Source organism: Labeo rohita, chromosome 11, assembly GCF_022985175.1.
Source record: "Labeo rohita strain BAU-BD-2019 chromosome 11, IGBB_LRoh.1.0, whole genome shotgun sequence".
NCBI classification, from domain to species: Eukaryota; Metazoa; Chordata; class Actinopteri; order Cypriniformes; family Cyprinidae; genus Labeo; species Labeo rohita.
In genome coordinates this window covers 1,182,929-1,195,554 of record NC_066879.1, presented here as the reverse complement: position 1 = coordinate 1,195,554, position 12,626 = coordinate 1,182,929, and the positions used below count along the sequence as shown (strand labels likewise).

At 36.5% G+C, this 12,626-nt stretch overlaps 1 protein-coding gene across 1 annotated transcript; it reads right to left on the bottom strand.

Annotated features, from left to right (window-relative positions):
• Positions 1 to 350: 350 nt before the first annotated feature.
• Positions 351 to 11,587, bottom strand: ddx19b (DEAD-box helicase 19b). Its single transcript, XM_051123107.1, has 12 exons — positions 11,332 to 11,587; positions 8,987 to 9,041; positions 8,822 to 8,869; positions 8,579 to 8,714; positions 7,856 to 7,948; positions 6,956 to 7,058; positions 6,746 to 6,860; positions 6,280 to 6,457; positions 5,432 to 5,669; positions 5,160 to 5,322; positions 4,869 to 5,060; positions 351 to 2,315 (listed from the first exon to the last, which is right to left on the bottom strand). Exons 1-12 carry the CDS (start codon positions 11,386 to 11,388, stop codon positions 2,254 to 2,256), a joined length of 1,440 nt encoding a protein of 479 aa, XP_050979064.1. The 5' UTR covers positions 11,389 to 11,587; the 3' UTR covers positions 351 to 2,253.
• Between the last annotated feature and the right edge of the window lie 1,039 nt (positions 11,588 to 12,626).

Below are 12,626 nucleotides of genomic sequence, written 5' to 3'. Positions count from 1 at the left end.
TTGGCTGAGATACAACTACTTGAAGATCTGGAATCTGAGGATGCAAAAAAATAAAAAATATTGAGAAAATCGCCTTTAAAGTTGTGCACATGAAGTTCTTAGCAATGCATATTACTAATCAAAAATTAAGTTTTAATATATTTAAATGTATTACATGTCTTCATGGAACGTGATCTTTACTTAATATCCTAATAATTTTTGGCATAAAAAAAAATAATAATTTTGACCCATACAGTGTATTTTTAGCTATTGCTACAAATATACCTGTGCTACTGGTCAAGACTGGTCTTGTGCTCCAGGGTCACATATGATATTTGTTTCAAGAAAAAAATATTACAAAAAGTCACAGATACTTGGATTTGTAGTTTTATTCTAGCACACATCATTCAGACATCAATATCAGCACAAATGCAGCAGACCTGAGAGGTGCTGGATTTGTTAAACAGTTTTATCAAGATCCGCGGCAAGCATTCCTCCCGAAACGTCCAGACGGTCACCGATCTGCTCCAAACACTCATAACAGAGCACTTTCAAAGAGATACATACTTTTTTGTCATCAACATTCAGTTGAGGTGAAATACGGACATTATTAATAATTTCAAAAGGCTGATTTGTCAGCTGTAAGTGCATGTTTGTTGAAAAAAATGATCAAAACATTTTTCACATGAATGAATGAGAGTAATGTTACAAAAACATAATTGAGGTGACATGACAAATGACTATGGGCAGCCTTGTGCTGCTGTGGAAACGTCATCACTGAATTGTCCTCAAGCATTATGGGTGTTTCAGTCACATACTAAAAATGTAGAAATGCAATGATTATGCAGGAATGTGTTTGATAATAGACAAGTCCATTTATTATCTGACGTGACACCAGATCAAGTGTTGGTTTCTAGACAGTCCTTTAGTTTAATAGATTTTCACATAAATTTGTTTGCAAGAAAAAATGGCAAAAAATAAAACCCTCTATTTAATATCATTATAACAGCTATGATAGACCGCTTCAACCAAACTGAGAAAATGAACAAGGCATCAGGAGATATCAGTATTTCTTTATCAAAACAAAAAGAAGTCTTCCCTTCAACGCTGCGACTGACACACTTTACCCCAACCTCACAACAACGCACAAGCCAGTGAATAAAATATACGTCTATAATGCATATATAATGGAGCCGAGTGCAGTGTCGGTTGGTTAAATTAAAACGTCCCATAATATAAAATAATCATTTGCAATGGCTACCCTGAAGAATACAGTGAGATTGTAGAGCATCTGCCTTTTACATTTTTAAGACGGCTGCAAATGGGAATGTGGCACAGCCTTCTGCGGTTACTAATTCACTTGCATTTGTGTACTCGAACCTGATTGTTCGCAATTCAGTGCAGTCTGTTACTGAGAAAACAAACAACTCTGACGACGAATGCCGTGACACATCTGCTTTCTTTACACTGCATCTGTCAAATATAGCAACAATTCACTCTTTGTACTTATTAAATATGTATGACAATATTTGTACACAATGATGCCACGTTAAATACTGGCGAATCCAATGGAGGCACAAATCTTTGGCTTTTGCATAATTTCATACCAATGAAAGGACTTTGGCAATGTTTGTTTTGAATTCAGAGCCAATAACTGCCAGCATCCCTTCTGTAGCAATGAGGTATTGAGTATTATGAATGTAAAAACACAATAACAGCAACCTCTCCTCTTAAATAAACCCTGCATTTGGACTCCTCGTCTGGAGCGTCACAGAAAAATCAAACGTAGCTGCACCCAGATTTCATGAAACACAAACGTGACTGAAAATGCTCATGAAGCGTAGCACACTTGTTATAGAAAGTTCACAAAAATCTCATCTGCGGTTATGAGTCCTTGGTTTGGAGTCCCATGTTAGAAATCAATATAACAGTCAGTGTTATTTTTCCCCACACTTTTGTGTAAAGGCAGGTTGTTAAAAGTCAATTTAAAAGGTTCATGATGAAACTCTTGATATCGAAAGGCACGTTCCTCGTGCCACTATCCCAGACCATCCCGCCGCTGTAGCATTCTCGTACACGTGACGTTAAGACTAGACATTCACAATTTATTAAGAAGTACAAAGAGTGAAATGTGATTAAACAAAACCTATAAAAACACCATCTGAGATAAAACTGCTCCACATGTAAACATCCTCTCTGGCACAGCTCTGCTTCCAGCCTCCGAATTAAAATGTCGCGCGAGCACAGTCCTGTCAGAACAATGAAGACGGACGCTCAGTTGGCGATTTTCTCGATTTCATCCAAATCATCCGTGTCCAGCTTCTCGATTTTCTTATCTGTAACAGGAAACAAATCACTGAATTAACCCACAAACACAACCATGAAAACATGGCAATAAAATAAAGTAAGGGTACAAGTTAAATTAAAGCTGCAAGCTCACTACCACCCCGTGGCTTTAGGAAAACAGCGAATGGTAAGCAATATGCATTTAATGTGGTAAATATAGGAGTAATATAATCAAAGTCATTTATATGTGCCAAACTTCCTAATGCCAACAGGTGGTGCTATAACTATAACGGAGTATTGGCATGTAGATGTCTTCAAGCCAGGACTTTGATCAAACATAAGGTTTGGTGCAGACTGAACATGGCATGTTTGGGATTGTGTAAGTGAAAAAGAAAACATGATGGAACATCGAATTTTGTCAGGCCGCCACAGACACGCCCTTCAAAGAAAATTCAAGGTCTTCACAATTTAACATCATAAAGGCCTTTAGATTGGACTGAGCAAATATAATGTTGATGTCATTAAATCTCTGAGGAGTGTAAAACAAGTCACTTCCTGTTGCCAGTAGGGTTGCAAAATTCCGGGAATTTTCAAGACTGGAAACTTTCCATGGGAATTAACGGGAATATATGGGAATTAACGGGAATTAACGGGAATTAATGGGAATATATGGGAATTATTGGGAATAAACTGGGAATTTGCAAAATTGCAGGAACTGGGAATGTAAATGTAGATGAGAAGAAAAACTTGCAGCATAATCTTAGTTAAAACAACCAGGTTTAATGCAATTTGAGTTTAATTTCTGACCTACACACTGCTCAGTCACATGCACACTGCTTACTGCAGGGCTGTTAAGGCCACACACCCTACATCCACTGTACATTCCTCTATAACATGCACAGATCAAACTATCAAAATATATTATGGTTAGTGTTCATGTCAATTACATAAATATTAGAAAAATATATATGTTTAAAACTTCCTTGTGCTGTGTGTAAGCTACTGTGCAACTAAATTATGCCATTGTTAAAACAAATACACTGGCTGAGCAAACATTTAGGTGAGATAATAATTTAAAAAACAGTCTAAACATTACCCTCCCCCACACAGTTCCCCTAGTAGTCACCTAAGGGGGGAATTCCCCCCCATTTTCTCTGAAGGCACAGTTGCTGCATTTGAGCCCAAGGGCTACATCTAAATTTTGATATTACTTGTGTAAATTAAGTAAGTTTAGGTAAGTTTAACTAGCAAAAACCAAAATGTTTATACAGTATATCTCATGTCCCAGTGTTTATACAGTAGCTGGCCAGTAAATCAGATATGAACAATCTAAGCTAGTTAGCATTATTTCATTTACTATTTAAGTATCATGTGCTAGCTAGCTTAAGCTGCAGTGCTATTCCTTATACCTTCTGCTAGCCACTTTCATACAGAAGTACAGAACTGGTCAAAAGTTTGGACACATTCCTATTTTTGATGTTTTCTGAACATCTCTTATGATTTCTTATGTACATCAAGCCTTCATTTATTTTTCAGCAAAAATACAGAACAAAACAGTAATATTGTGAAGTATTACAATTTAAAATAATGGTTTTCTGTTTTAATATACTTTAAAATATAATGTATTGCTATGAAAAAAAGCTGAATTTACTACAGTCTTCACTGTCACATTGATGTAATCCTTCAGAAATCATGCTGAAATGCTGATTTATCAATTTTGGAAACAGCTGTGCTGCTTAATATTTTTTAAATTCCCTTTTCTTACAGGATTTTTTTAATAAAAGAACAGCATTTATTTAAAATATAAATCCTTTTTTAATAGTACAGTACTGTTCAAAAGGTTGGGGTCAGTATGTTTTTTTTTTTTTTCAATACTTTTATTAAACAAGGATGTGTTCAGTTAATAAAAAGTAATAGTAAAGACTTATATTGTTAGAAAAGATTTCAGTTTTGAATAAATTATGTTCTTTTTAAGTTAAATCCAGGCAAAAAGCATCACAGATTCCAAAAAAAAAAAAAAAAAAAAAAAAAAAAAAAAAAAAAAAAAAAAAAAAAAGTCATTTTGAAAATTTGTATTAGTTTGCATGCATGTCAGCTTATAATCAAACAAAATGTTGAAATTTATATTTGTTTATGATACAGCTTCTCTAAATTTCCCCAAATTTCCCATTAATTCCCATAAATTCCCGTAAATTTCTGTTAAATTTCCAAATTGGAATATTTCCAAAATTCCCCAGACAAAGTTTCCATGGAAAGTTTCCGGAAATTTACCGGAAATTTTCCGCCCCTTTGCAACCCTAGTTGCCAGCAGGTAGTGCTATGGCTATAACTGAATATGGTCATGGACATGTGTTCAGGACAGGACTCTTATCAAACATGTGAAGTTTGGCGCAGATGGGACATTACGTGTCTGAATTATAACAATTTCCTGTTACATGGTGAAACAAAGTTTGTCACCACTTTTGGCACGTGTGTAAAGTTTCTTGAGTTTGACCATCAGTGCCAGAGCCCTAATAATGGAAATATCCTGTTTTGAAAGTTCTATCAGCAGCATCTATGCAATTATCCATTTGTTTCTTATGGGAAAAGAGGATTTAACTTACTGAAGTGCTCCTGGATGCGATTGAGGATGTTCATGCTAAATTTGCTGTCCACCATGTTGATCGCCAGCCCTCTCTTGCCAAATCGTCCAGTACGCCCGATTCTGTGCAAATACGTCTCGTTGTCAGGGTTGCCATCCTTGTCCACCGGCAGATCGAAGTTGATAACGACTGAAACTTGCTCCACATCAATACCTAATAGGAAAAAACATTTGGAAAAAAGCCATTAAGGAAAATCTGCTTATCTAGAGCTAAAGATAAGCTCGTAGCTAAAACAACAGATAGCTGACAAACCTCTAGCGCAGACATTAGTGGTAACGAGAACTTTCTCCTTGCCATCACGGAAACGTTCGATGACCGCCGCCCTCTGCTCCACCTGCATCTCTCCGCTGAGCAGCGCCACCTGGTGGCCTTCCCTGGACAGCTCTCCTGCCAGCCACCCCGCGGTTTTCCTGGTCTGTGACGGCAAATCACGTGGTTGAATTTGGAACACATCCATGTAGTTATGCCACTTATTGTGACTCAGATCACACCTCACCATCATCAGATAGTACAAATGTACTCACGTGGCAGAAGATCATGGCCTGTGCGATAGTAATGGCACCGTAGATGTTGCACAAAGCCTGGAATTTCTCCTCCTTGCTGTTGCAGATGACGTAGTACTGCTTGATGGTGTCCAGAGTCTCCTCCTCACGCTTGAGTTTAATGATGTTGGGGTCAGGAACGATCCTCTTCGCAAAGTTCCAAACGGTTTCCTCAAATGTCGCCGAGAACAGCAGCATCTGGCAACTTTTAGGAAGCATCCTGTAAAAAAACAACAACAACAACTCAAAATACTTCAATTGTGCAAATTACCTCCCTAATGCTTTGCACTGCGCAAATCGATATGCTCAGTGGGTTTCATTAAGTTTTGAGTTCTCCTTTAGGATCTATAGGATTTGGGGTAAATTTGGACAGGGCCCTTTATTAAATCAACCCTGTAATAGCTTCCCAAAAGGCAAGTTTCAACATTTTTTTTGGATAATTATTGACCTGAAGAGTTTCTAGAGGCAAAGTTGTCAGGAATGAGGATTTCTATCACATGATATGGATCTCACATGTATGTGCAAAAAAAAAAAAAAAAAAAAAAAAAAAAAAAAAAAAAGCCAACAAACACCCATGCAATCATTTACGCCCTTGAACCTGCCCCTTTCGAAAGTTTTGGTTGTTGACGGTGAGAGTAATACCATCCCTCCAAGTTTAAAGTCTGTATGACTTACGGTTTGGTTCTGCATGATCAGTTTTTCTTGGAGATCCACGACCATTCTAAAAACTACAATAGGGTTTCAGCGTTGCACGCTTGAACCCCTAATAAACTAAACATCCATCTAATGTGGTCTTAGAATTTGATCAAACTATGAGACAAATTCTGTACCTCTGGATTCGAATGCTCTGGTCTTGGTGGCCCTGTGTGGCGATCATGACATCAGCTTCATCCAGGACAAACACCTTGATCTTCTTGGGGTCGATGAATTTAAGCTTCTGGCACCAATCCAAAACAGTACCAGGAGTGCCAATCACGATCTGTTCTTGTAATTTTGTTCCCCGCTCCACTGGACCAAACAACACACGCACGACTCAATAACATGCACCATCACACCTACCAATATCAACTATTACAAGCTAATCCTGTGTAATAGATATGTAGTTATTCTTTGATAGCGTCATCATGGGGTCAACAATTTAAAATAAATAAATAAATAAATAATATAATATAATATAATATAATATAATATAATATAATATAATATAATATAATATAATATAATAATAATAAGCAGTAGTTGACATATTCCAGATATTGTGCAGAAAATCCTAACTCGTATAACAGGAGAGCTTACATTTGTTTCCTCTGATGGCATACACTAGTTGGACTTCAGGGTAGAATTTGCCCATCTGCTCGATGACCTTGCCCGTCTGTAGGGCGAGCTCGTATGTGGGGGACACACACAGACACTGGGACAGAGATTTAAAGTGACATTAACGCAAAAACAGCTGAATTATTTCCATGCATTATGCAGTACATTTACTGATTCTGATGCATTTCATACCTGAGGCCATTTGTTATCAGGGTCCACGTGACTCAACATGGCCAGCACAAAGGCAGCCGTTTTACCCGTGCCTGACTGAGACTGAGCGATGAGATTCTGTGGACTGGACAGGAAAAGATGTGATGTGTTCAAAACTCTTATTAACAGTCTCTCCAGTTACTTACAATTCAGTGATCATGGAACAGTGCAAAGTCAACAAAAGGATTCAGGATCCTGCATAATTTGCCATTTAACCAGAAAGTAATCACAAAAAATGCAGTATTAAAAGTTTGATGCATTAGTCTTAAGAAATGTGCATGAAAGGCACAGAAAACATAATAAACCACAAATTAACTCAATGCTTTGCACATATGACTAATAGACAACTGAAGCACACACACATAGAAAACCACTTATCACACATGCTTAATAGGTCACACACAAATTTGTCAAAATCCCCATCGTGGAACAAGTATTTGCATAAACATTTAGGCGAATATCTTGTGCATCTATGCATTAAATCCTACAGCAGCATACATACAGCAGTCTAATATACTTATTTCTTTGTCATTAATATTATGCAAAAAAAAAAAAAAACCCCACAATCAATCATTACGCCTGACTAGCTTTAATTACGATTGATGTATTTAATTCAAACAGGTTTTCTAAAGTAAATACACTAAAAAAAAAAAAAAATAAAGCATTTATTTCAGTTCTTTCAGTTGTTTTTTCTATTTTTTTAAATTTAAAAAAAAAAAAAAAAAAAAAGTAATTGTTGTCAGAATTCAGAAATTGTTGTCAGAAAAATAAATAAAATAATCCCAAAATCGTTTTGATGCATGACACACACACAAAAAAAGGATGACATTCTGTTGGGACTGCACTAAGAATTTAAAGTGGAAACAAGGTTAAATAACTTACGGTTCTGCAAGCATCATGGGCAATGCGGTCTCCTGGATTTTGGATGGCCTGTTGAAACCCATGGCATACACTCCTTGAAGCAGCTGAGGTTTCCTGCCAAAAAAAAAAAAAAAAAGCAAGAAAAAAAAAATAGACTCAAAAGTAAACCACAGGAAAATTACATTCATAATTTTAATGGGCCAAACAAGACAAGCACACAACCCATAAATACAGGAGCAGACTTGACCTATATATATATATATATATATATATATATATATATATATATATATATATATATATATATATATATATATATATATATGCGTGTGTGTGTGTGTATATATAATAAAAAAAAAAAAATAAAAACAAAAACCACACAAGCAGGAATGATGGCTACATTCTTAAGTGTTTGCATGTGCCAGGACAGCTATAAAAGCCACAATAAGCCTGAAGAACGAACTTGTCAGTCCATCTTGATGAATGACACAGAGGAACGTAAACAGGTGAACACTGACCAATAAGAGGACATTTTTACTCACATGTGACTAGCATAAAGTTTGGTAAGCTTTAAAATGTTGCCTTGTGAAAGCAAACTTGAACCAAGATGAAAATGCAACATTGTAACAAATCAAGTTCCTGTTTCGGAACAAAGCAAACGAACTACAGGTCTGAAAACACCCTTAGTCTGCCCGCCGTTAAAGCTGTAATACAATCATTATGAGAAAATGTCGTCAAACTCACAATCGTAGCTCTTCAAAGGACTTGACGGAGTACAGCGGAGAGCTCGGATCCCTCTGAAGGACTTCAACCTGATTGGTGGTGTTTACTAGATTACTGCGGATCAGTTTATTCAGTAGTGACTGTGCTGCCTTGTCGTCTGCAATTCAGATCGGTTTTAGTCAGCTCTCATTCCAATAATACACAAATACTCAAAACAGACTGAACTGAGATCAGAGAAGAAAATGATTCTGCTGTAAATGTCACCTTTATCATCGTCTTCGGTCTTCTCTCCGTCTCCTTCTGTTTTTGCCCCTTAATTAAAAGGAAGAAAAACGACACTATTAGCATTGGGCACAATTATTTACAACAGCAATTCACAAAAATACTAAATCTAACTTAGAAAGTCATGCAAGAGAAATGTCTTCTTACCATTTGCTTCAGCTTTCAGCTTGTCATCTTTTTCATTTATTTGCAAGCTGCCTATCTGTAAATCAAAGTGAAAATCAGGACTAGATAACCAATTTAGCGAATGGTAGCATTCTAAAACACAGTTTTGAAATATATACTCTATAACTGGTCGACGTATTAAATACAAGTTACATAAAAGTAACTAGATGAGTAAAGTTTGAGAACAAACTTTAAGTTTGCTTGAGAAAGCCTAGCCTGAAAGTTTGAAGCAGTTGTAAAAGTACGGAAGAAGCTAGCATGATTTAACATGTTGTTAACATGTTTTAGCATGATTAGCTTGTTGCTTGCATTTTTATAGGCTGATTACAATGTTGTTAGCATGATTAGCATGTTACTAACATGTTGTTAGCATGTTTCTAACATGATTAGCATGTTGTTATCATGATTAGCATGTTACTAACATGTTGTTAGCATGTTTCTAACATGATTAGCATGCTGCAACCATGATTAGCAAGTTACTAGCATGTTGCTAACATGTTTACTAAGATAATAGCATGTTGTTAGCATGATTAGCATGTTACTAGCACATCGCTAAAATGTTTCTATCATGCTTAATATGTTATTAACATGATGTTAACATGATTTGCATGTTGCTAGCATGGTTAGCAAGTTACTAGCATGTTTCTAACATGATTAGCAAGTTACTAGCATGTTTCCTAACATGATTAACATGTTGCTAACATGATTAGCAAAGTTGTTAGCATGTTTCTAGAATTATTAGCATGTCGCTAACATGTTTCTGGCATGATTAGCAAGTTGTTAGCATGTTTCTAGCATGATTAAAGTTGCTAGCATGTTTCTAGCATGACTAGCATATCGCTAGCATGTTTCTGGCATGATTAACAAGTTATTAGCATGATTTGCATGTTTGCTAACATGGTTAGCAAGTAACATGGTTAACAAGTTGTTAGCATGTTTCTAACATGATTAGCAAAGTTGTTAGTGTCGTTCTAGAATTATTAGCATGTCGCTAACATGTTTCTGGCATGATTAGCAAGTTACTAGCATGTTTCTAACATGATTAACAAAGTTGTTAGCATGTTTCTAACGTTATTAGCATGTCACTAGCATGTTTCTAACATGATTAGCAAAGTTGCTAGCATGTTTCTAACATGATTAACAAAGTTGTTAACATCTTTCTAGAATTCTTAACATGTCGCTAACATGTTTCTGGCATGATTAGCAAGTTACTAGCATGTTTCTAACATGGTTAGCATGTTGCTAGCATGTTTCTAACATGATTAGCAAAGTTGTTAACATGTTTCTAGAATTATTAGCATGTCGCTAGCATGTTTCTGGCATGATTAGCAAGTTACTAGCATGTTTCTAACATGGTTAGCATGTTGCTAGCATGTTTCTAACATGATTAGCAAAGTTGTTAGCATGTTTCTAGAATTATTAGCATGTCGCTAACATGTTTCTGGCATGATTAGCAAGTTGTTAACATATTTCTAGCATGATTAAAGTTGCTAGCATGTTTCTGGCATGATTAACAAGTTATTAGCATGATTGGCATGTTGCTAGCATGTTTCTAACATGATTAACAGTTGTTAGCATGTTTCTAACGTTATTAGCATGTCACTAGCATGTTTCTAACATGATTAGCAAAGTTGCTAGCATGATTAGCAAAGTTGTTAACATCTTTCTAGAATTATTAGCATGTCGCTAGCATGTTTCTAGCATGATTAGCATGTTGCTAGCATGATTTAGCTCGATAGATTAGAAATATTAGAAATATTAGAGTGGAAGCTTAAATGAGTCTAAATGGATTAGAAATAGTACATAGAAGGGAAGCTTGACTGAGTCTCAAGGGATTCTGGGAAGTGGTTAAGAGTGTTGCACATTTGAACATTCCGTCAATGTAAGTCTATGGGATTTTTGGTGGTTTTGATAGTCTGGTTTATGAAAACCGTAAGCCGGATCAGTCTGAAAAGATACAGCACACCGAGTCAGACCAGTCTGAAGGTCTGGGCCGAGATTGGTGGTTCTAGTTTGAAATCTCCAGGAGGAGACAGATACCGAAATTTGGCTCAGAAGAATAATAAGAATAATACTCTTAAATAGTAGATCAGTAAGTTGACTTTCTCAAGACAACTTAATTAAACTATCAGCACAGTAACGGCACACCAGCATTACACTGCATTATTTAAATTATAATGAGCAAGCGACGTAGCGTCACTGCGACACAACAACTGTAAAGTTTTACGCTCACACACACAATCTGAGTTACTGTAGTTCGTAAAATGTTTGATTCAATCATTCATCTTTCTATAATGATTGTGTTTCAGTTTGAGGTTTAAACCCACCGATTCCGCTGCGGCTTCTTGTTCATCGACAGCCTGGGCCCACGAATCTGATGCCATGTCGCTACTTATAAATAAAACGTTTGTCCTTAAAAACGGGAGTCGATGATTTAACAGTGGACTGTTAAATCTACCGGCACATAAAAGCTTTATAAAACGAAACGAAAAACACTCGAATGCCACAAATTCATACAATGGCGTGTGTCGGTCCTCGCTTCTTATGGGGTGCGATACTCACACCTCCGGCCGGAAACACGCTCGTGTGTGTTTGGTTCCTCTTAAAGGTTCCGCTGTAGGGCTAACATGCGTGAAGTGAACCGAAAGTCTTTTCATAAACAGTTAACATCCAATGACAGTGCAACGTTTAATTTTTAATGAGTGTAGCACAGTGTATTGTGCAGAATTTAATAGCATATTTGTATTAGGGATGTGTAATATGAAAATCCCATGTTTTTATATTTAGATTTTTCCCATTTATACAACTTAACATTTTAAATGTGTAGTAGAATGCACTATTGGAAGAAGGCAGGTTGGTGGAGACAGTTTCATCCTCTGCTCAGTGTTCTGCTGGGAAACCTCGGCTCCTAGCTTTCATGTGGATGTTATTTTGACATGTACCACCTACCTAATTGATTGTTGCAGACCACGTACAGCCCTTCATGACAATGGTGTTCCCTGATGGCAGTGGCCTCTTTCAGCAGGATAATAACCTTCAAACACTGGACAAAAATGTGCAGGAATGGCTTAAGGAGATGGCAGAGAGTTTAGGGTGTTGCCATGGCCTCCAAATTCCCCTGATCTGACTGGTAAGAGGTACATTCACTCATCTAAAAACTGCATAGGCGAATATTTTTCCTTTGGACCCTCTCCCTCATGAGCAGTCTCTTTACAGCATTGATGGACAAATTTACTTTTACCAGTAATGCATTACAATATTGTGTTACTCAACAAAAAATAACTAATTGTGTTATTAAGTTACTTTTTATGGAATGTTACATTTGTGTTACTTTTTGTCACCTAGGCTGGACTTGTTTGTTTTTTTAATAACAAACCTAAAAGTTATATTTTTGGCAACTGTAAAGGTCCTTTCACACCAAAAGTGAAATGAATAAGCCTCGGGCTGAAGGAATTGCCTCTGTCTCTGCACCTCACTCCCAATTTCTCTCAAGTAACTTGCTTTACTATTTGAAAAAGAAACTCATTGTAAATGTAAAAGTAATGCATTACTTTACTAGTTACTTGAAAAACGTAATCTGTGTAACCCCCAACATTGCATGATTTATTGTGCATAAATGTAA